This window comes from Vidua chalybeata, chromosome 22 (genome assembly GCF_026979565.1).
Source record: "Vidua chalybeata isolate OUT-0048 chromosome 22, bVidCha1 merged haplotype, whole genome shotgun sequence".
NCBI classification, from domain to species: domain Eukaryota; kingdom Metazoa; phylum Chordata; class Aves; order Passeriformes; family Viduidae; genus Vidua; species Vidua chalybeata.
Genome location: NC_071551.1, coordinates 6,480,062 through 6,505,188, shown reverse-complemented (window position 1 = coordinate 6,505,188; position 25,127 = coordinate 6,480,062). Strand labels below are relative to the sequence as shown.

Here is a 25,127-nt window from a genome sequence, read left to right as displayed (position 1 = left end):
CGGTGCAGGCCAGAGGGGAAATCCTGACAGAAATCACAGCAAATTATTTCCTAATGGAAAAAAAAAAAAAAAAAAAAAGCTTGAGCAGCTTCCCAAATTTTGGGAGGAAAGGGAAGCAGAGCAGCAAGGTCAGAGTTCTGAATTCCCACGGCTGGTCTGTCAGGGGGGTGTGAAAAAAAATAAAAAAAAGGATTTTTTTTCTCAGTTTGATTAAAAAAAAAGGATTTGGAGAGGGCAGGTGGGTCTGGCTGCCTCCTCCCCAGAGCTCTGGGGTGGATCCAGAGCAGCAGAACGAAGATTTCTGAGCAAACAGAAACTCTGCAGGATGAGCATCCCTGCCCTGCTGCATTCCAAGCCTTTTTGTGCCCAAAAAGCACAAAATTCAGCTTTTCCCCCACCCAGAACCAAAGGGGGTTTGGTTATTTTGGGGATTATTGCTCCAAAAGGGTTTTTCCTCCATCCCAGGCAAAGGAATTACCTCACATCACCACAAATTCCAAATTCTCCTCAGAAAAACGCAGAAATACCCAGCTTTGCTTTTATCTCCATATTTTCCAGGACTCTCTGTGCAGGCCTAAAGTCCATTTCAACCCTGCCAAGCCTTTTAGTGCCCAAAAATCACAAAATTTAGTTATTCCCTCAGCCAGAACCAAAGGGGGTTTGGTTATTTCAGGGATTATTGCTCCAAAGGGGTTTTTCCTCCATCCCAGACACCGCAATGACCCCACAGCACCACAAAATCCCCAAATTCTCCTCAGGAAAATGCAGAAACAACACCCAGAACTTCTTTGCTTTCATCCCCAGGCTCTCTGTGCAGGCCCGAGCTCCATTTCAGCCCAAAAAGCACAAAATTCAGCTTTTATCCCATTTAAAACCAAAGGGGGTTTGGTTATTTTGGGGATTAATGCTCCAAAGGGGTTTTTCCTCCATCCCAGGCACAGCAATGACACCACAGCACCATAAATCCCAAATTCTCCTCAGGAAAATGCAGGAACAACACCCAGAATCTGCTTTGCTTTCATCCCCAGGCTCTCTGTACAGGCCCGAGCTCCATTTCAGCCCTGCCAAGAACAAAATTCAGATTTTCTCTCATTTAAAACCAAAGGGGGTTTGGTTGTTTGGGAATTAATGCTCCAAAGGGGTTTTTCCTCCATCCCAAACCCAGCAATGACCCCACGGCACTACAAAATTCCAAATTCTCCTCAGAAAAACACAGAAACACCCAGCTTTGCTTTTACCTCCACATTTCCAGGACTCTCTGTGCAGGCCTAAAGTCCATTTCAACCCTGCCAAGCCTTTTTGTGCCCAAAAAGCACAAAATTCAGTTATTCCCTCTCCCAGAACCAAAGGGGGTTTGGTTATTTCAGGGATTATTGCTCCAAAGGGTTTTTCCTCCATCCCAGGCACAGCAATGACCCCACAGCACCACAAAATCCCCAAATTCTCCTCAGGAAAATGCAGAAACAACACCCAGAACTTCTTTGCTTTCATCCCCAGGCTCTCTGTGCAGGCCCGAGCTCCATTTCAGCCCAAAAAGCACAAAATTCAGCTTTTATCCCATTTAAAACCAAAGGGGGTTTGGTTATTTTGGGGATTAATGCTCCAAAGGGGTTTTTCCTCCATCCCAGACACAGCAATGACACCACAGCACCACAAATCCCAAATTCTCCTCAGGAAAATGCAGGAACAACACCCAGAATCTGCTTTGCTTTCATCCCCAGGCTCTCTGTACAGGCCCGAGCTCCATTTCAGCCCTGCCAAGAACAAAATTCAGATTTTCTCTCATTTAAAACCAAAGGGGGTTTGGTTGTTTGGGAATTAATGCTCCAAAGGGGTTTTTCCTCCATCCCAAACCCAGCAATGACCCCACGGCACTACAAAATTCCAAATTCTCCTCAGAAAAACACAGAAACACCCAGCTTTGCTTTTACCTCCACATTTCCAGGACTCTCTGTGCAGGCCTAAAGTCCATTTCAACCCTGCCAAGCCTTTTTGTGCCCAAAAAGCACAAAATTCAGTTATTCCCTCTCCCAGAACCAAAGGGGGTTTGGTTATTTTGGGGATTATTGCTCCAAAGGGTTTTTCCTCCATCCCAGGCACAGCAATGACCCCACAGCACCACAAAATCCCAAATTCTCCTCAGAAAAATGCAGGAACAACACCCAGAACTTCTTTGCTTTCATCCCCAGGCTCTCTGTGCAGGCCCGAGCTCCATTTCAGCCCAAAAAGCACAAAATTCAGCTTTTATCCCATTTAAAACCAAAGGGGGTTTGGTTATTTCAGGGATTAATGCTCCAAAGGGTTTTTCCTCCATCCCAGACACAGGAATTACCTCACATCACCACAAAATCCCAAATTATCCTCAGGAAAACACAGAAACACCCAGCTTTGCTTTTATTTCCACATTTCCAGGGCTCTCCGTGCAGGCCTAAAGCCATTTCAGCCCTGCCAAGCCTTTTTGTGCCCAAAAATCACAAAATTCAGATTTTCTCCCATTCAGAACCAAATGGGATTTGGTTATTTCAGGGATTATTGCTCCAAATGGGATTTTCCTCCATCCCAGGCACAGCAATGACCCCACAGCACCACAAAATCCCAAATTCTCCTCAGAAAAATGCAGAAATACCCTGCTTTGCTTTCATCCCCAGGCTCTCTGTGCAGGCCCAAGCTCAATTTCAACCCTGCCAAGATCAAAAATCACAAAATTCAGCTTTTCCCCCACATAGAACCAAAGGGGGTTTGGTTATTTCAGGGATTAATGCTCCAAAGGGGTTTTTCCTCCATCCCAGGCAAAGGAATTACCTCACATCACCACAAAATCCCAAATTCTCCTCAGGAAATCACAGAAATACCCAGCTTTGCTTTTATCTCCACATTTCCAGGGCTCTCCGTGCAGGCCTAAAGTCCATTTCAGCCCTGCCCAGCCTTTTTGTGCCCAAAAAGCACAAAATTTAGTTATTCCCTCACCCAGAACCAAATGGGATTTGATTATTTCGGGGATTAATGCCCTAAAGGGGTTTTTCCTCCATCCCAAACACAGCAATGACCCCACAGCACCACAAAATCCCAAATTCTCCTCAGAAAAATACAGAAATACCTATATTTGCTTTCATCCCCAGGCTCTCTGTGCAGGCCTGAGCTCCATTTCAATCCTGCCAAGATCAAAAAGCCCAAAATTCAGCTTTTCCCCCGTTCAGAACCGAATGGGGTTTGGTTATTTTGGGGGATTAATGCTCCAAATGGGATTTTCCTCCATCCCAAACCCAGCCATGACCCCACCACAAAACCCCCACGTCCGAGCCCTCAGAACTCCCCATTTTTTCTTTAATTAACTCAATTCTTGTCCCTTTCTGATCCCTCAGAGCCACCCCTGAGCTCCAGGGCTGAGCTGGGCTCCTGCCGGGGCTGGATTCCCTCAGGAACCATTTCCCAGCCGTGTTTAATGGTCATGGAGGGGCAGGGAGCTGACAGAAATCACTGCTCAGAAACCACCTGGGCTCCCTGCAGGAATTTATTCTGCTTATTTTATTCTGGAACCCCTTCCAGGCCTGGATGAGTCCTCGCCTTCCTCTCTGCTCTGAATATTTTTATTTTTTTGAAGCTCCCACCTTGAGCTCACTACAAGAATTTATCCCTCACCTTCCTCTCTGCTCCAAATATTTTTATTTTTTCAAAGTTCCCTGCAAGAATTTATCCCTCACCTTCCTTTCTGCTCTGAATATTTTTATTTTTTCAAATTTCCCTGCAGGAATTTATCCCTCGCCTTCCTCTCTGCTCTGAATATTTTTATTTTTTCAAAGCTCCCACCTTCAGCTCACTACAAGAATTTATCCCTCACCTTCCTGAATATTCTCTGAATATTTTTATTTTTTGCAGCTCCCACCCTTGAGCTCACTACAGGAATTTATCCCTCGCCTTCCTCTCTGCTCTGAATATTTTTATTTTTTCAAAGTTCCCTGCAAGAATTTATCCCTCACCTTCCTCCCTGCTCTGAATATTTTTATTTTTTCAAAGTTCCCTGCAAGAATTTATCCCTCGCCTTCCTCCCTGCTCTGAATATTTTTATTTTTTCAAAGTTCCCTGCAAGAATTTATCCCTCACCTTCCTCCCTGCTCTGAATATTTTTATTTTTTTGCAGCTCCCACCTTCAGCTCACTACAAGAATTTATCCCTCACCTTCCTGAATATTCTCTGAATATTTTTATTTTTTGCAGCTCCCACCCTTGAGCTCACTACAAGAATTTATCCCTCACCTTCCTCTCTGCTCTGAATATTTTTATTTTTCCAATGTTCCCTGCAAGAATTTATCCCTCACCTTCCTCTCTGCTCCAAATATTTTTATTTCTTGCAGCTCCCACCTTGATCTCACTGCAGGAATTTATCCCTGGATGGATCCCTCACCTTCCTCTCTGCTCTGAATATTTTTTTTGCAGCTCCCACCTTCAGCTCACTGCAGGAATTTATCCCTCACCTTCCTCCCTGCTCTGAATATTTTTTTTGCAGCTCCCACCTTGAGCTCACTACAAGAATTTATCCCTCACCTTCCTGAATATTTTTATTTTTTTGCAGCTCCCACCTTGATCTCACTGCAGGAATTTATCCCTGGATGGATCCCCCACCTTCCTCTCTGCTCTGAATATTCTTTTTTCTCTTTTTTTCCTTTTTTTTTTTTTATTTTTTTGCAGCGGACCAGCACAGCTGCAGGGCTGACTGATTTTAGCCCCACATCTCCAAGGATGCTTTGAGGAAACCCCAGTGCGAGACGCAGGCCTGGAGCCACGGGGAAACTGAACACAGGAACATTCTTTTCCTGAGCTGAAGAAAGACTCATTATGTGCCACGAGACCCTTCGGACGACATTTGTTTGCTTTCTTTGACGAGCAAAATGGATTTAAATTTAAAAAAAAAAATAAAAAATAAAAATTGCCTCAAACAGTTGTGCCTTCTCCCCAAGTGACCTCGGTGGCATCCGTTTACCCACAGGGCTGGAGCAGCTCCAGCAGCTTTTGTTGAGACTTCCCCAGCCCAGAGGAGCTCCCCTCCTCCTGCAGGGATCTCTTCCAGCACTAAATGCTCTTTATTTCTTTTTTTTTTTTCTCAATTTTTTTTCCCCCTTCCCTCCCTCCTCTGGGCCTTGGCTGGAGCTGCAGCTCCCCAACCTCTGGGCTCGCTTTGTTTGGGGCTGAAAAGGAATTTTCTGCCAAACCCAGCCCTGAAGTGGCACCAAGCAGGTCCCTGCCCCTGCCCCTTCCCCTGCCCTGGCAGAGCTGGGTGCCATCGGGTGACAAGTGACAATTTGGTGCCCTCCCAGAGGTGCAAAAACATTTTGGTTTGTTTTTTTTTTTCCCCAGTGCCACAACCCTTTCCTAAAAGGGTGAGAGTCTGTGGGGCTGCTGGGGGAGCATGAATGGAAATCCTACAACTGCTCATCCCTTATTTTGATTTATTCCTCTCAGGGGCTGGGTGCAATCCCACTTTTCAGGGGAATGTGCCTGTGGAATTCATCCCCACGTGAAAAATGAGTGACCCAGCTTTGGGAAGGGACATTTTGGAGGGGATTTTCACCAGCCTCACGTGCTTTGTGTGCTCTCTCCTCCTCCTCCCTCCTTTTCCTTTGCCCCTTTCATTTTCCTTTTCTTTTCTCCTTTTCTTTTCACCTTTTCCCTTTCCTCTTCTTTTCCCTTTTCCTTTCCACTTTCCTTTTCTTTTCCCCTTTCCCCTTTTCCTTTTCTTTTCCCCTTTTCCCTTTCCCTTTTCTTTTCCCCTTTCCCCTTTTCCTTTTCTTTTCACCTTTTCCCTTTTCCTTTTCTTTTCCCCTTTCCCTTTTTTCTTTTCTTTTCCCCTTTTCCTTTTCATTTCCCCTTTTCCCTTCCACTTTCCTTTTCGTTTCCCCTTTTCCCTTTTCCTTTTCTTTTCCCCTTTTCCTTTTCTTTTCCCCTTTCCCCTTTTCCTTTTCTTTTTCCTTTTCCTTTCCACTTTCCTTTTCTTTTCCCCTTTTCCCTTTTCCCCTTTTCCTTTTTCCCTTTTCCCTTTTCTTTTCCCCTTTTCCTTTTCCCCTTTTCCCCTTCCCCACATTTCCCCCATTCCCAGATTTCCTGCTGCCTGTCACATCCCTCCGAGCCCCTGAGTCACCTCTGCAGGACCAGCATCCCTGTCCTGCTGCATTCCTGCATTCCCAGGCTCACAGAAAATTCAGGAATTCTGCCCGTGCTCCTCCTCGGGGCACTGAGCTGAGGGTGAAGGAAGGGGGGATCATCAGGAGGAAGCAGGGATGAGGGTCTGGAGGAAAATAAAGCATCCTCTGTGGGCTGAAGGCAGAACAAAGCTGGCCTTGTAGGAACTGGGGCTGAGCAGAGGAGAGCTCCAGCACCATATCCAGGCCAGGAGAGGATTCAGCCCCGCAGGACGCCCGGATTTCCATCCCCCACGCTGAGCATTCCGCTAAAAAACCAACCCCTGGGGCAGGCACAGCCCTTCTCTCTCAGGATTTTTCACAGAGGAGCACAGAGGGAAGAAAGAGAAAACAATTTCTATTTCTGCTCTTTGTTTTTCCCATGTGGAATGTGTTTGGAGAATTGTTTACCTGGGGTGATTGCTTGGTTGGATTCTGGTGAGGATTGTTTGGGGCTGGTGGCCAATCCAATCCAATCCAACCCAATCCAACCCAATCCAACCCAATCCAACCCAACCCAATCCAATCCAACCCAACCCAATCCAACCCAATCCAACCCAATCCAACCCAATCCAATCCAACCCAATCCAACCCAACCCAACCCAATCCAACCCAATCCAACCCAACCCAATCCAACCCAACCCAATCCAACCCAACCCAACCCAATCCAATCCAACCCAACCCAATCCAATCCAATCCAATCCAACCCAACCCAATCCAATCCAATCCAATCCAACCCAATCCAATCCAATCCAACCCAATCCAATCCAATCCAATCCAATCCAACCCAACCCAATCCAATCCAATCCAACCCAATCCAACCCAATCCAATCCAACCCAACCCAATCCAATCCAATCCAATCCAATCCAACCCAACCCAATCCAACCCAACCCAACCCAACCCAATCCAATCCAACCCAACCCAATCCAACCCAATCCAATCCAACCCAATCCAACCCAATCCAACCCAACCCAATCCAACCCAATCCAATCCAATCCAATCCAACCCAACCCAATCCAATCCAATCCAACCCAATCCAACCCAATCCAACCCAACCCAACCCAATCCAATCCAATCCAACCCAACCCAACCCAATCCAATCCAACCCAATCCAACCCAATCCAATCCAATCCAATCCAATCCAACCCAATCCAATCCAACCCAATCTAATCCAATCCAATCCAACCCAATCCAACCCAATCCAATCCAATCCAACCCAACCCAACCCAATCCAACCCAACCCAATCCAACCCAATCCAACCCAATCCAATCCAATCCAACCCAACCCAACCCAATCCAACCCAACCCAACCCACCTGTGGCTGCACTCTCAGAGAGGGGCACGAGTTGTGGGTTAGATTTGGGAGTTAGAGAAGCAGGTTTGTAGTTTAGTATCTCATTTCAATAATATATTAATGAGTTATGGCATGGTTATAATAAAGAAATCATTCAGGCTCTGAGCTGGAGTCAGACTTTTCCTCCCCCCGGGCTCACCTGCATTTACACCAAACCCCCACTCCCGGATTTCCTGCTTCTCCAGCCCCACAGCTCAGGGGGGAAAACAGGGGAAGGAAAAGGAGGGAGGGGGAGAGAGAGAGCACACAAAGCACGTGAGGCTGGTGAAAATCCCCTCCAAAATGTCCCTTCCCAAAGCTGGGTCACTCGGGGAGACAATACAGATATTATAATTCACGCTACTGAAATCAGAAATTAACTGTTTCTTAATTACGTTATAAGCATTTCTTTTCTTATCAGTCTTAGCTACACTACATTGTACATACCTTAAAGTCAATAATCTAAAATTACCCTTCATAACTTTAGAATCATGCAGCACTCTGCACCGTAATTCCAGAATTATGAAGGGTAATTCATAATTAGGGTAATGATGATGGTAATTATGAATTACCCGTCATAATTTTAGAATTGTGCCTCAAGACTCCAGTGCACCTTTCACAGTTCTGTCTCTCTAAAGTCACCCAGCCTTGTCCGTAGGGTTCTGTAAAAACTCATTTCCAGCTCTATTTCTCTTTGAATAATGTTTGTCCTGGTCTGTAACATTTTTTAAATGAAATTTCTAATCTCAAAATTTACATACAAATCCACACCAGCTGTTCCTTCTGTCAAGCTTTAAGAATTCCATTTCCCTTTCAAAAACGTCCTATTCTGCAGCATTTTAAAAATCAAATTTATCTCAAATTTTACATACAAACCCACACCGTGTGAACCTTCTGTCAAGCTTTAATTCCATTTCTCTCTCAACAATGTCCTATTCTACAGCATTTAAAAAATCAAATTTATCTCAAATTTTACATACAAAATTTCCATTTCTCCCTCAACATTTTCTGTCCTATTCCACATTTTAAAATCAAATTTCTTATCCCAAATTTTGCATACAAACCCACACCGTGTGAGCCTTCTGTCAAGCTTTAATTCCATTTCTCTCTCAACAATGTCCTATTCTGCAGCATTTAAAAAATCAAATTTATCTCAAATTTTACATACAAAATCTGTGTTCTACATTTTAAATCAAATTTCTAATCCCAAATTTTGCATACAAATACTGTGTGATCCTTCTGCCAAGCTTTAATTCCATTTCCCTTTCAAAAATATCCTATTCTACAATATTTTAAATATCAAATTTATCTCAAATTTTACATACAAACCCACACCGGGTGAGCCTTCTGTCAAGCTTTAATTCCATTTCTCTCTCAACAATGAAATTTCTACAAAATTTTTAAATTATTAATTATTAATTTTAGATTTTTAAATCTACAAAATTCTACAGCATTTTTAAATTAAATTTCTTATCCCAAATTTTGCATACAAACCCACACCGGGTGAGCCTTCTGTCAAGCTTTAATTCCATTTCTCTCTCAACAATGTCCTATTCTACAGCATTTAAAAAATCAAATTTATCTCAAATTTTACATACAAAATTTGTGTTCTACATTTTAAATCAAATTTCTAATCCCAAATTTTACATACAAATACCGTGTGAGCCTTCTGCCAAGCTTTAATTCCATTTCCCTTTCAAAAATATCCTATTCTACAATATTTTAAATATCAAATTTATCTCAAATTTTACATACAAACCCACACCATGTGAACCTTCTGTCAAGCTTTAATTCCATTTCTCCCTCACCATTTTCTGTCCTATTCCACATTTTAAATCAAATTTCTTATCCCAAATTTTGCATACAAACCCACACCGTGTGAGCCTTCTGTCAAGCTTTAATTCCATTTCTCTCTCAACAATGAAATTTCTACAAAATTTTTAAATTATTAATTATTAATTTTAGATTTTTAAATCTACAAAATTCTACAGCATTTTTAAATTAAATTTCTTATCCCAAATTTTGCATACAAACCCACACCGGGTGAGCCTTCTGTCAAGCTTTAATTCCATTTCTCTCTCAACAATGTCCTATTCTACAGCATTTAAAAAATCAAATTTATCTCAAATTTTACATACAAAATTTGTGTTCTACATTTTAAATCAAATTTCTAATCCCAAATTTTGCATACAAATACCGTGTGAGCCTTCTGCCAAGCTTTAATTCCATTTCTCCCTCACCATTTTCTGCCCTATTCCACATTTTAAATCCAATTTTTCCAGACACTAGGCAAAGATTTTAGGAATTCTCTATTAAATCCATTTCCCACAAAAAAAACCCCAAAAAAAAAATAATTTAAAAAAAAGGTTTCCTCGATTTGCCAACCTCCTGGTGGGAGAGAAAAGCCAGATAAAAAGCAGATAAAAAGCAGATAAAAAGCAGATAAAAAGCAGATAAAAAGCAGATAAAAGTTCTCTCTAGTGGGGCAAGAACAGGTCCTGGCAGGCGATTAAATCCATTTAAAATTTAAATGATTTAAATTTAAAATGTAAATTTTTTACTGGCACTGCAGCCACGCCTCTCCAATCCGCTTCTTCTGCCAAGCTGGAGCTGAGCCACAGGTGAACACTGAAATATTTCCATTTTAATATTTAATTTTAATTTGATTTAAACATTTTAAATGGTAATATTTCAATCACGGGACTGCAAACATTCAAAATAAAGCGAATTTTCCTTGTGGGAAATGGGATTTATAAGGTTGGACGCAGAGCGAATTAATTATGAGTTAATTATGTTAATTATGAGGAGGGTTTTAATCGGGTTTTTGTTAATGGCACCAATCTGCTCTGGGAGGTGCGCAGGGAAGGGATGGAGCAGGAAAAAGAGAATAATTCCTACACTGGGATGGGAAAACTTTTTAATTTTTATTTTTTTTTAATTTTAATTTTTTTTAAATTTTTAAAAATTTTAAAAAATCAATTTGTAAAAAAAAATTTAAAAATTTAAAATTTTTTAAAATTAATTTTTTTATTTTAATTTTATTTTAAAAATTAAAAAATTAATTTCTAAAAAAAATAAAATTTAATTTTTTTAAAAAAATATTTTTTTAATTTTTAATTTTTTCCTTTTTTAAAATTTTAACTTATTCCTTTTTTAATTTTAATAATTCAATTTTTAATTTTTTTTTAAATTCAAAATTAAAATTTTAATTTCATTTAAAAATCAAATTTCTGCCTCTTCCACAAGGCTGAATATTTCAACTTGGTTCTTCTTTCCCCTTCCAACATCACAATTTCTCAAAATTCAAGCTGCAAACTCTGAATATTTCAACTTGGTTCTTTTTTTTTTATTCCTTCTAAAATCAGCATTTCTCAATATTTGGGCTGTAAATCTCAATAATTCAAATTGGTTCTTTTTTTTTCCTTCCTATTGACTTCAGCATTTCTCAATATTCAAGGTGTAAATTCGGAATATTTCAACTGGGTTATTCTTTTGTCCTTCTCATGTCAGGATTTCTCAATATTTGAGGTGCAAATTCTGAATATTTCAACCTGATGCTTTTTTTTTTCCTTCTAAAATCAGCATTTCTCAATATTTGAGGTGTAAATTCTGAATATTTCAACTTGATTCTTTGTTCTTCCTTCTGACATCAGCATTTCTCAATATTCAACCCGTAAACTCTGAATATTTAAAATTGTTTCTTTTTTTTCCTTCTAACATCAGGATTTCTCAATATTCAAGGTGTAAACTCTGAATATTTCAACCTGATTCTTTTTTTTTCCTTCTAACATCAGCATTTCTCAATATTTGAGGTATAAACTCTGAATATTTCAACTTGATTCCTTTTTCCTTCCTATTAACTTCAGGATTTCTCAATATTTGCATTGTAACATCTGAATATTTCCACCTGATTCTTCTTTTTTTCCTTCTGACATCAGCAATTCTCAATATTTGGGATGTAAATCTCAATAATTCAACTGGGTTTTTCTTTTCCCTTCTCATGTCAGCAATTCTCAATATTTGGGGTGTAAATTCGGAATATTTCAACTTGATTCTTTTTTTTTTCCTTCTAACATCAGGATTTCTCAATATTCAAGGTGTAAATTCTGAATATTTCAACTTGATCCTTTTTCCTTCCTATTAACTTCAGGATTTCTCAATATTCGAGGTGTAAATTCTGAATATTTCAACCTGATTCTTTATTTTTTCCCTTCTGACATCAGCATTTCTCAATATTTGGGGTGTAAATCTCAATAATTCAACTGGGTTTTTCTTTTCCCTTCTGACATCAGCATTTCTCAATATTCAACCTATAAACTCTGAATATTTCAACCTGATTCTTTTTTTTTCCTTCTAACATCAGCATTTCTCAATATTCAAGGTGTAAATTCTGAATATTTCAACCTGATTCCTTTTTCCTTCCTATTTACTTCCGGATTTCTCAATATTTGCGTTGTAACATCTGAATATTTCCACCTGATTCTTTTTTTTTTCCTTCTGACATCAGCATTTCTCAATATTTGGGATGTAAATCTCAATAATTCAACTGGGTCATTCTTTTCCCTTCTCATGTCAGCATTTCTCAATATTCGAGGTGTAAACTCTGAATATTTCAACCTGATTCTTTTTTTTTCCCTTCTAACATCAGCATTTCTCAATATTCAAGGTGTAAATTCTTAATATTTCAACCTGATTCTTTCTTTTTCCTTCTGACATCAGCATTTCTCAATATTCAACCCGTAAACTCTGAATATTTAAAATTGTTTCTTTTTTTTCCTTCTAACATCAGGATTTCTCAATATTCAAGGTGTAAATTCTGAATATTTCAACCTGATTCCTTTTTCCTTCCTATTTACTTCCGGATTTCTCAATATTTGCGTTGTAACATCTGAATATTTTAACCTGATTCCTTTTTTTTCCTTCTGACATCAGCATTTCTCAATATTTGGGATGTAAATCTCAATAATTCAACTGGGTTCTTCTTTTCCCTTCTCATGTCAGGATTTCTCAATATTCGAGGTGTAAATTCTGAATATTTCAACCTGATTCTTTTTTTTTCCTTCTGACATCAGCATTTCTCAATATTCAAGGTGTAAACTCTGAATATTTCCACCTGATTCTTTTTTTTTTTTCCTTCTGACATCAGCATTTCTCAATATTTGGGATGTAAATCTCAATAATTCAACTTGGTTATTCTTTTCCCTTCTGACATCAGCATTTCTCAATATTCAACCTATAAACTCTGAATATTTCAACCTGATTCTTTTTTTTCCCTTCCAACATCAGCATTTCTCAATATTCAACCTGTAAACTCTGAATATTTCCACCTGATCCTTTTTTTTTCCCTTCTGACATCAGCATTTCTCAATATTCAAGGTGTAAGTTCTTAATATTTCAACTTGATTCTTCTTTTTTTCCTTCCAACATCAGCATTTCTCAATATTCAAGGTGTAAACTCTGAATATTTCCACCTGATTCTTTTTTTTTTCCTTCTGACATCAGCATTTCTCAATATTCAAGGTGTAAACCCTAAATAGTTCAACTCAATTCCTTTTTTTTTCCCCTTTCTACCCCCAGGATTTCCCATCCTCGAGGCGCTCACAATTTTAAATATTCCCCCTCTGCACACCCTCCAACCCTCCCGAAAGAGCCAAGCTCATTTCTCCAGCCCCAGCTCTTGTTCTCCCTCTCACAGGCAGGGCGGGGGGAAACACTTCATAATTCCAGGCTTAAATAAGTGTTTTTTGGTAAAAGTCCAGCTTTGAGAGCTGGGTTTGTTTTTGTGGCAGAGCGGAGTGATGCTGCCTGCATGCTAAAAAAGCTGGCCCGGAGCCCACAGACACGCAGAGAATAAATAAATTAAATTAAAAAAAAAAAAATAAATAAATGAAGGCATCCATCAGCGCTGGCGGCAGCAGGAAAAGGGGCAGTGCCATGTGGGACAAACATCTGGACAGACATCTGGACACTGAGGTCACAGCTCTGGCTCACGTGGATGGGCAGCACGATGGGGGGGGGATGAGAGCTGGGGGGAAAAGGAGGAAAAGTGGGAAAAGAGTAAGGATAGGGGGAAAAAAATGGGGAAAAAGTGGGTAAAGAGTAAGGATGGGGGGGAAAATTGGGGAAAAGTGGGTAAAGAGTAAGGATGGGGGGGAAAATTGGGGAAAAGTGGGAAAAGAGTAAGGATAGGGAGGAAAATTGGGGAAAAGTGGGTAAAGAGTAAGGATAGGGAGGAAAATTGGGGAAAAGTGGGTAAAGACTAAGGGAAAAATGGGAAAATTGGGTAAATCCTAATGATACAGGGGGGGAAAGGGGAAAAGTGGGTAAAGCCTAAGGATAGGGGGAAAAATGGGGAAAAAGTCGGTAAAGCCTAAGGATGGGTGAAAAAAAATGGGGAAAATAGGCTAAAGCCTAAGGATAGGGGGAAAAAAAGGGGGGAAAATGGGTAAAGAGTAAGGATAGGGGGGAAAAATGGGAAAATTGGGTAAATCCTAATGATAGGGGGGAAAAAAGGGGAAAAAGTGGGAAAAGAGTAAGGATAGGGGGAAAAAAATGGGGAAAAGTGGGTAAAGACTAAGGATAGGGGAAAAAAATGGGGAAAACTGGGTAAATCCTAATGATACAGGGAGGGGAAAGGGGAAAAGTGGGTAAAGCCTAATGATGGGGGGGGAAATTGGGGAAAAGTGGGTAAAGAGTACGGATAGGGGGAAAAATTGGGGGAAAGTGGGTAAAGCCTAAGGATAGGGGGGAAAAATGGGAAAATTGGATAAATCCTAATGATAGGGGGGAAAAAAGGGGAAAAGTGGGTAAAGACTAAGGGAAAAAATGGGAAAATTGGGTAAATCCTAATGATACAGGGGGGAAAAAGGGGGAAAAAGTGGGTAAAGACTGAGGATGGGTGAAAAAAAATGGGAAAAAGTGGGTAAAGCCTAAGGATAGGTGCAAAAAAAATGGGAAAAGTGGGTAAATCCTAATTATACAGGTGGAAAAATAGGGGGAAAGTGGGTAAAGCCTAATGATGGGGGGGGAAAAAAGGAAAAAGTGGGTAAAGCCTAAGGATAGGGGGGAAAAATGGGGGAAAATGGGTAAAGCCTAATGATAGGTGGGGAAAAAAAGGGAAATAAAGGTGGATAAAGCCTCATGATAGGCCAAAAAAAGGCGGGGGGGAAGGTGGATAAATCCTAATGATAGGGGGAAAAAAAGGTGGATAAATCCTAATGACAGCCAAAAAAAAGGGAAATAAAGGTGGATAAATTTTAATGATAGGGAAAAAAAGGTGGATAAATCCTAATGACAGCCAAAAAAAAGGGAAATAAAGGTGGATAAATTCTAATGATAGGGAAAAAAAAGGGAAATAAAGGTGGATAAATTCTAATGATAGGGAAAAAAAAGGGAAATAAAGGTGGATAAATCCTAATGCCAGACCAAAAAAAAGGGAAATAAAGGTGGATAAATCCTAATGATAGGGAAAAAAAGGTGGATAAATCCTAATGCCAGACCAAAAAAAGGGAAATAAAGGTGGGTAAATCCTAATGGCAGACCAAAAAAAAGGGAAATAAAGGTGGATAAATTCTAATGATAGGGAAAAAAAGAGGGAAATAAAGGTGGGTAAATCCTAATGACAGACCAAAAAAGAGGGAAATAAAGGTGGATAAATCCTAATGGCAGACCAAAAAAAAGGGAAATAAAGGTGGATAAATTCTAATGATAGGGAAAAAAAGGTGGATAAATCCTAATGCCAGACCAAAAAAAGGGAAATAAAGGTGGGTAAATCCTAATGCCAGACCAAAAAAAAGGGAAATAAAGGTGGGTAAATCCTAATGCCAGACCAAAAAAAAAGGGAAATAAAGGTGGATAAATTCTAATGATAGGGAAAAAAAGAGGGAAATAAAGGTGGATAAATCCTAATGCCAGACCAAAAAAAAGGGAAATAAAGGTGGATAAATCCTGATGCCAGACTAAAAAAAAGGGAAATAAAGTTGGATAAATCCTAATGGCAGACCAAAAAAAAGGGAAATAAAGGTGGACAAATCCTAATGCCAGACAAAAAAAAAAGAAAAAGGGAAAAAAGGCGGATAAATCCTGATGGATGCTGAGTGAGCAGAGGACTGATGAACGCATTTCCTGCCTCACTTCACGGCCAAGTCCCATGACTCCGTGACTCCGGAGCTGTCACCTCCGCTGGCACTGCCCATCAGCAGGAAGAGCGGGATCTCCTGCAGAATTCCAGGGAAACCACGCGCGGCGGGACCCTCCCCACGCCCCCCACGCCCCCGCGGCAATGACGGAGCCGCGCTCGCCCGGCTGCTTCGGGTCAGCTCCGCGGCCACACGCGGCCACCAAAGCGACGATTCGGCAGCCCAGCCTGGGCCACGGAGCGCCGCGACGCTTCTGCACGGAGCGGTCCGGAAAAACCATTAAATGGTTAAGAAACCATTTCTAAACAAAACGCGAGCTGGTTTGGGGTTTGTCGGGCTGTGGTTTTTTGTTTTTTTTTTTCCCTAATAAACACAAAGATTCCGAGAAGGAACAGCACGGACCATCTGCAGGAAGCAGAAAACCCCCCCAATAACTCCTTCCCCTGCACACACAGGTCGCTCCTGCCCGGCTTTTGTCTGCATTTGGCTCACGCAGGCGGCGCAGAGGCGGCGGGGATCGCTCCCTGCGGGAGCTCGGCTCCTCCCCGGGCAGCAGCAGCAGCAGAGCCGAGCCCCTCGGGACACGCAGCCGGGATGCTCCCGGCACAAGGGAGCGGCAGCGCCCGGAGCATCCTTTCCCTTCCTTTCCCTTCCTTTCCCTTCCTTTCCCTTCCTTTCCCTTCCTTTCCCTTCCCTTCCCTTCCCTTCCCTTCCCTTCCCTTCCCTTCCCTTCCCTTCCCTTCCCTTCCCTTCCCTTCCCTTCCCTTCCCTTCCCTTCCCTTCCCTTCCCCGCCAGCCCCGGGCGCTCCGCAGCGGCCTGAGGAGGATGCGAGCACAGCCAAGCCGGAGCCTTTGTTGTCACAGCCCAGATTCCTCCCAGACCGCTTAAAAAAAAAAATAAAAAATAAAAAAAAATCCGCCCTCCGAGAGATGGGGATGTGAGCGCATGGAAAATGAGCGCGCTCCGCAGCCGGGGATGCGCGCTCCCAGCGGGACCGGGCGCTGGCGAGCGCCAGGAATCCCGAATTGTTCCATCCCCGAAGGCGGCGCGGGAGGGCGGGATGCGGGACACGGAGGGATGCGGGGACGGGGGGCACGGAAGGGAGGCCGCGGGGAACGGGAAGCCGGGATGCGGGAGGGATGCGGGCACGGCAGGGCAACGCCTGCGGCCCGGCGCATCCCCGGCTGAGCGCGCTGGGCCCCGGCTCCGGCCCCTCCCGGGCCCGGTCCCTCTGCCGGGGCGCGGCCCTGCCCGTCCTTCCCCCCCCCCCACCGCTTCCCGAGCCATTCCCGGGGCGGCCGCGGAGCCCCTGCGCTTACCGGAACCGGGGCGAGTCCTTGATGCACTCCTCGAACTCCACCGTCATCCTGCCGGCTCGGCCGCGCTGCGCTCAGCGGAGGAAGCGCATCGCCCGCCGGCTCCGAGACGCGCGGGCAGCGCCCGCCCCCCGCCCCGGCCCGCCTCCCTGCCGCGGAACCGGGCACGGCACCGGCACCGGCCCGCCTCCCTGCCGCGGAACCGGGCACGGCACCGGCACCGGCCCGCCTCCCTGCCGCGGAACCGGGCACGGCACCGGGAGCGGCCCAGCCTCCTGCAGAACCGGACACAGCACCGGGAGCGGCCCGCCTCCCTGCCGCGGAACCGGGCACGGCACCGGCACCGGCCCGCCTCCCTGCCGCGGAACCGGGCACGGCACCGGCACCGGCCCGCCTCCCACGGAACCGGGGATAGCACCGGCACCGGCCCGCCTCCCTGCCGCGGAACCGCCACGGAACCGGAGATAGCACCGGGAGCGGCCCAGCCGCCTGAAGAACCGGCTATGGCACCGGGAACGGCCCACCTCCCGTGGAACCGGCTACGGCACCGGGAACGGCCCAGCCGCCCGCGGAACCGGGCACAGCACTGGGAGCGGCCCGCCTCCTGCAGAACCGGCTACGGCACCGGGAACGGCCCAGCCGCCCGCGGAACCGCCTACGGCCCCGGCCCGCCTCCCTCGGCACCGTTCCGGAACCGGGGATAGCACCGGGAACGGCCCAGCCTCCCGCGGAACCGGGCACAGCACCGGCACCGGCCCCGGCCCGCCTCCCGCGGCACCGCCACGGCGCTGACACGGAACGGGCCCGCCTCCCGCAGTAGCGGGGACGGCCCCCGGTACAGCCCCGCCACGGCTCCGATCCGCCGCCCGCAGCACCGACACGGCACCGGGAACAGCGCGGGCCCGCCTCCCGCGGAGCCGCGCACAGAACCGGACCGGACACCGGACACCGGACTCCGGACACCGGACACCGGACACGGCACGGACATGGCACGGACACGGCACGGACACAGTGCTGACCCCGTCCTGCACACCGGACACGGCAGGGACACAGCTCGGACACAGCTCGGACACAGCATGGACACAGCATGGACACAGCACGGACACAGCACGGACACAGCTCGGACACAGCTCGGACACAGCATGGACACAGCATGGACACAGCACGGACACAGCTCGGACACAGCTCGGACACAGCTCGGACACAGCATGGACACAGCATGGACACAGCACGGACACAGCTCGGACACAGCTCGGACACAGCTCGGACACAGCATGGACACAGCATGGACACAGCACGGACACAGCTCGGACACAGCTCGGACACAGCTCGGACACAGCATGGACACAGCATGGACACAGCACGGACACAGCTCGGACACAGCTCGGACACAGCACGGACACAGCTCGGACACAGCTCGGACACAGCATGGACACAGCATGGACACAGCTCGGACACAGCACGGACACAGCATGGACACAGCACGGACACAGCTCGGACACAGCTCGGACACAGCTCGGACACAGCATGGACACAGCTCGGACACAGCATGGACACAGCACGGACACAGCATGGACACAGCACGGACACAGCTCGGACACAGCATGGACACAGCTCGGACACAGCATGGACACAGCACGGACACAGCATGGACACAGCTCGGACACAGCTCGGACACAGCTCGGACACGGAACAGACACAGCTCGGACACAGCTCGGACACAGCACAGGCACGGCACGGACACAGCTCGGACACAGCTCGGACACAGCATGGACACAGCACGGACACAGCTCGGACACAGCTCGGACACAGCTCGGACACAGCTCGGACACAGCATGGACACAGCACGGACACAGCTCGGACACAGCATGGACACAGCACGGACACAGCACGGACACAGCTCGGACACAGCTCGGACACAGCTCGGACACAGCTCGGACACAGCATGGACACAGCACGGACACAGCTCGGACACAGCATGGACACAGCACGGACACAGCACGGACACAGCTCGGACACAGCTCGGACACAGCCCTTGCCCCTCCGGCCGCCCCCGGCCCCCCGGCTGTGCTGGGTGGGTGTCACGGGCGCGTCCCCTGTCCCCAGCTCCGTGGATTCTGCCAGGCCGGGAAGGAGCTCGGAGACCCCAGGAACCCCTCAGCCTTGGAGGGCGCTTGGAGCCCAGCTCAGCACCCCCAAACCGCAGCACCCAGAGGCCCCTCCGGGGCTGGGGACCCCACCGCCTCCCCGGGCAGCCGTTCCAAAGCCTGAGCACCCCAAGTTTTCCAGCGTCTGATGGGAATCTCCCCTGCCTCAGCTTCCTCTCCTCCTCCTGTCGCTGCGGGCATGGCAGAAGAGCCGAGCCCCCACCTGAAGAGCCCCTCCTGTCAGGGACTTGTGAATGCTGAGGCTCCCCTGAGCCTTCTCTTCTCGAGCCTGACCAAACCCAGCTTCCTCAGCTGCTCCCCAGGAGCCAATTTCACACTTTGGGAGCCTCGCTGGCCTCCCCTGGGCACCCTCCAGCCCCTCCATGTCCTTTTCAAAGTGAAGCCATCGGCTCCAACCCGTGAGCCAGCTCCACCTGGGCACCCAGGCCTGGCACGCCGTTAAAAGCCGGCAGGGATGGGGACTCCAGCAGCTCCCTGGGCAGCCCATTCCAAAATCCAGTGGCCCTTTCCATGAAGGAAATGTTTTCTGTTCCTCCTCGGGTGAGGGTGAGGCCCAGAGGACGCTCGGGACAGGCGTGGCTCGGGGCTGAGCTGGCTGTGACGCCAGCTCGGGTGGGTTGTGGCAACCTCAGGGGCAGCTGGTCGTGTCAGGGAGGAAGTTTTTATCATGAGGGTGTTAAAACAGCGTCAAAGATTGCCCAGAGGGGTTTGGCTGGAAATATTCCTATCCCTGGAAACATTCGAGGTCAGGCTGAGCAAGCTGGCCTGGTGGAAGGTGACCCTGATCGAGGCATGGGGTTGGAATAGCTGGATTTGAGCTTTCCCATCCAAACCATTCCTTGATTTCCAGAATAGCTGGATTTGAGCTTTCCCATCCAAACCATTCCCTGATTTCCAGAATAGCTGGATTTGAGCTCTCCCATCCAAACCATTCCCTGATTTCCAGAATAGCTGGATTTGAGCTTTCCCATCCAAACCATTCCCTGATTTCCAGAATAGCTGGATTTCAGCTTTCCCATCCAAACCATTCCCTGATTTCCAGAATAGCTGGATTTCAGCTTTCCCATCCAAACCATTCCTTGATTTCCAGAATAGCTGGATTTGAGCTTTCCCATCCAAACCATTCCCTGATTTCCAGAATAGCTGGATTTGAGCTTTCCCATCCAAACCATTCCTTGATTTCCAGACAGGATTTCCAGAATAGCTGAAATTCAACTTTCCAATCCAATCCATTCCATGATTTCCAGGCAGGATTTCCTGAATTTCAGCTTTCCAATCCAAACCATTCCTTGATTTCCAGAATAGCTGGATTTCAGCTTTCCAGTCCAAACCACTCCATGATTTCCAGGCAGGATTTCCTGAATTTCAGCTTTCCAATCCAAACCACTCCTTGATTTCCAGGCAGGAATTCCTGAATTTCAGCTTTCCAGTCCAAACCATTCCTTGATTTCCAGGCAGGAATTCCTGAATTTCAGCTTTCCAATCCAAACCACTCCTTGATTTCCAGGCAGGAATTCCTGAATTTCAGCTTTCCAATCCAAACCACTCCTTGATTTCCAGGCAGGATTTCCAGGCAGGAAGAACAAGCCCCATCCCAAGGGTAAAACTCCGTAACCAGCAGCAGCATTGGCACCAATCCTGCCCCTCCTTAATCCAGATTGGATTTTCCACAGGCAGTGGATTTGCTGCTGGGGATAAATCTGCGGGAATCACGCGGGCAAGGAGCACATCTGGATTTGTGGGTCCAGCTCAGACGAACTCTGTTGCCACAGGACAGGCAGCAAAATGTGGTGTGGCTAATTAAGGTTAATTAATCCCGGTCTTCCGCCCACCCCGCACCACAGACGCGGCAGCAGCGACCACATCGCTCACTGGTGGCTTGAGATGAACTTTGTGTGAACTGAGACCAGGGCCCGACGTGGAAATCCCATTTTTTAAAGAAAATTCTACACCTAAACTGAAGCCGTGAGCGAAGCAAGAGGCCCAGGGCGGCCTGGCAGATGTCACAAGGAGGCCTCACCCAGCCACGGACAGGAGAGTGGGGAAATGAGGAGAAATTTGAGTTTAATGCCATTTTTGTACAGAAATTAACACCAAATTCACCTCCAGAGCAGGCTCTCATTCCCATCTGAGTTCCCAGAAGTGAAATTCGATGTTTAATGCCATTTTTGTACACAAATTAGCACCAAAATTCACTTCTAGACCAGGCTCTCATTCCCATCTGAGTTCCTAGAAGTGAAATGAGGAGAAATTTGAGTTTAATGCCATTTTTGTACAGAAATTAACACCAAATTCACCTCCAGACCAGGCTCTCATTCCCATCTGAGTTCCCAGAAGTGAAATGAGGTGAAATTTGAGTTTAATGCCATTTTTGTACAGAAATTAACACCAAAATTCACTCCTAGACCAGGCTCTCATTCCCATCTGAGTTCCCAGAAGTGAAATTTGAGTTTAATGCTATTTTTGCACACAAATTAACACCAAAATTCACTCCTAGACCAGGCTCTCATTTCCATCTGAGTTCCCAGAAGTGAAATGAGGTGAAATTTGATGTTTAATGCCATTTTTGCACACAAATTAACACCAAAATTCACTCCTAGACCAGGCTTTCATTCCCATCTGAGTTCCTAGAAGTGAAATGAGGAGAAATTTGAGTTTAATGCCATTTTTGTACAGAAATTTACACCAAATTCACCTCCAGAGCAGGCTCTCATTTCCATCTGAGTTCCCAGAAGTGAAATTCAATGTTTAATGCCATTTTTGCACACAAATTAACACCAAAATTCACTTCTAGACCAGGCTCTCATTCCCATCTGAGTTCCTAGAAGTGAAATGAGGTGAAATTTGAGTTTAATGCCATTTTTGCACACAAATTAACACCAAAATTCACTCCTAGACCAGGCTCTCATTCCCATCTGAGTTCCCAGAAGTGAAATTTGAGTTTAATGCCATTTTTGCACACAAATTACAGCAAAAATTCACCTCCAAAGCAGGCTCTCATTTCCATCTGAGTTCCCAGAAGTGAAATTTGAGTTTAATGCCATTTTTACACAAAAATTAACACCAAAAATTCACTCCTAGACCAGGCTCTCATTTCCATCTGAGTTCCCAGAAGTGAAATTTGATGTTTAATGCCATTTTTGTACACAAATTAGCACCAAAATTCACTTCTAGACCAGGCTTTCATTTCCATCTGAGTTCCCAGAAGTGAAATTATGTTTAATGCCATTTTTGCACACAAATTACAGCAAAAATTCACCTCCAGAGCAGGCTCTCATTCCCATCTGAGTTCCTAGAAGTGAAATGAGGTGAAATTTGACATTTAATGCCATTTTTGCACACAAATTAGCACCAAAATTCACCTCCAGACTAGGCTCTTGTTCCCATATGAGTTCCTAGAAGTGAAATGAGGTGAAATTTGATGTTTAATGCCATTTTTGCACACAAATTAGCACCAAATTCACCTCCAGACCAGGCTCTCATTTCCATCTGAGTTCCCAGAAGTGAAATGAGGTGAAATTTGACATTTAATGCCATTTTTAATGCCATTTTTGCACAGAAATTACAGCCAAAATTCACCTCTAGACCAGGCTCTTGTACCCAGACCTTGATTTGTTGGCCACAGCCAAGAGTGAGAGCAAAAATCTGAATTATTTAAGCGTTATCAGAGGCTGGAGTGTTCTGAGGAATTCAGGGGAAGGAATTAGCCCTGGCCCAGGAGAAGGAGCTCTTGTGGTTTCTGTTTTTGTGAGGTCAAACCAATCTTTTCTTTCCCGTGGTGCCTCCAGCGATGCCTTTTTGTGCTACCCAAAACCAGAGGCCAGAATGAAGAGACAAAATTAGGAGAATTAAAAGCAATTCTGTTTATTGAAGGGCCCTCAGGTACATTTAGGGCAGATAAAACCCCCCAAAAAATGGACAACAAGTCACAGGTTTTTATATTTTTATAAATTTGGTCCATTCGCATATTGGGGGTGAATCTCCCAATTACAGCTTCAGGTAATGAAGGGATTTATTCCAAGTTTCCTCCCCCCAAAATCGTTCTTGTTTAACTTTTTTTGGGGGCCTGAGGCAGTGAGGGGTCCTTGATTGCCAGGCCTGGAGAGGAATTGCTGTGTCTGCCCAAAATGGGAAGACAGAAAGTTACCCTGTACGTGGAATTTAGATATATTAAAAATCTATTTAAATAGATTAAATAGATTTTAAATATATTAAATATATTTAAAATACAGTGAATATACTTAATATAGTATAATAATATAATAATACATTATAATAATATATTATAATATATTATTATATATATTATATTATATTATATTATATCATATTATTTTATATTACATTATATTATATTATATATTATATATAATATTATTATATATAATATATTATATATAATATATTATATATATAATTATATATAATATATAATATAGATATTATATTATTGTATTATAATATATAATATAATATATATAATATAATATAATATAATATAATATAATATAATATAATATAATATAATATAATATATAATAATATAATTATATGATATAATAAAGTAATATAGTGAATATATAGTTAATATATTAAAATATATTTAATATATTAAAATAGAATTTATTAAAAAATAAAAATATCTATTTATGATATACTATATAATCATAAAATATATATCACATAAAATATTTAAAAAATATTAAGAATATATTAAAAATACAGAAGTTAAAATCCTAAGGCATCACCAGCAGGGATGGAGACGAGCAGCACAAGGCCAGGGATTGGAAATCCCCCTCCCCTCCGGGGCTGAGATTCATCACTTCCATTTGAACAGCCTGTTTGCCCTGAAAGCTGCCTGGCTTCTGCCATTCCCAGACTTGCATCAGGGGAATTTTCCTCTCCAGGGATTTTTCCCTCCCTCTCCCTGCTTTGCCCACGAGTTGGGTGCCTCTTCCTGCTGGTTTGAGGTCCTTGCCCATCCAGACATTGCAGCTGAGTGTGTCAGGAGGAGTTTTAAATACAGATTACAGGCTTTGAGAACATCTGCAGCCTTTGTGTTGTACCATTTCCTTGGTTTATTTTTGTCCCTGGAGCTGTTGTTTCCTCTCAGCTGTCTCCGACCCATCTTTCCAGCCTGAACTAGACGGTTTGGGATTGCCTGGAACGCCCCGTGCTGGCAGGATTTGGGTTGGAAGGGACCTCAAAAATCATTCAGTTCCCACCCAGGGTGCTCCAACCTGGCCCTGGACACTTCCAGGGATCCAGGGGCAGCTGCTCTGGGAATTCCACTCCAAGGAAGCCATTCCCTGTGTCCTGCCACTCCGTCCCTTGTCCCCAGTCCCTCTGCAGCTCTCCTGGAGCCCCTTCAGGCCCTGGAAGGTGCTCTGAGGTCTCCCTGGAGCTTCTCCTCTCCAGGTTTTTAACATTCCCAGCTCTCCCAGCCTGGGAGCACCTCTTGTGGCCCCTGCTTTATGTGTTTTTTTAGCTGAAATCAATACAACAATATTATTATTATATTTTTTATTATTATTATGAATTTCTTTCATCCAACTGAGTCGCAGGCGGCACAGCTGGAGAGCTGAGGAGCAGCCGAGGGGAAGCACAGGGCTCCAGAGGGGTTTGATGTTTGCACAACATCCCAGTTCCCTCCCATCAGCACATCCTGACTCCCATCAGCACATCCCCAACTCCCGTGGTCACATCCCAGTTCCCCATGAGCACATCCCAGATCCACATGAGCACACCCCAGATCCCAATGAGCACGTCCCGAGCACATCCCACATCCCAGATCCCCATGAGCACATCCCAGATCCCCATGAGCACATTCCAGATCCCAGATCCCCACGAGCACATCCCAGTTCCCCATAAGCATATCCTAGTTCCCCATCAGCACATCCCGAGCACATCCCAGATCCCCATAAGCAGATCCCCGGTCCCCATCAGCACATCCAATGTCCCCACGATCACATCCCCGCTCGCCCCCCAGCCCATCCTC

General features: G+C 44.9%; 1 protein-coding gene across 1 annotated transcript in view; it reads right to left on the bottom strand.

The window, feature by feature from the left end:
- Positions 1–17,045, bottom strand: part of ACAP3 (ArfGAP with coiled-coil, ankyrin repeat and PH domains 3) — a 92,621-nt gene extending 75,576 nt beyond the window's left edge. Inside the window, exon 1 of the mRNA XM_053962834.1 lies at positions 16,965–17,045. Coding sequence (XP_053818809.1) covers positions 16,965–17,011 — 47 coding nt within the window. The 5' untranslated portion in view covers positions 17,012–17,045. The remainder of the gene's footprint in view (positions 1–16,964) is intronic.
- Between the last annotated feature and the right edge of the window lie 8,082 nt (positions 17,046–25,127).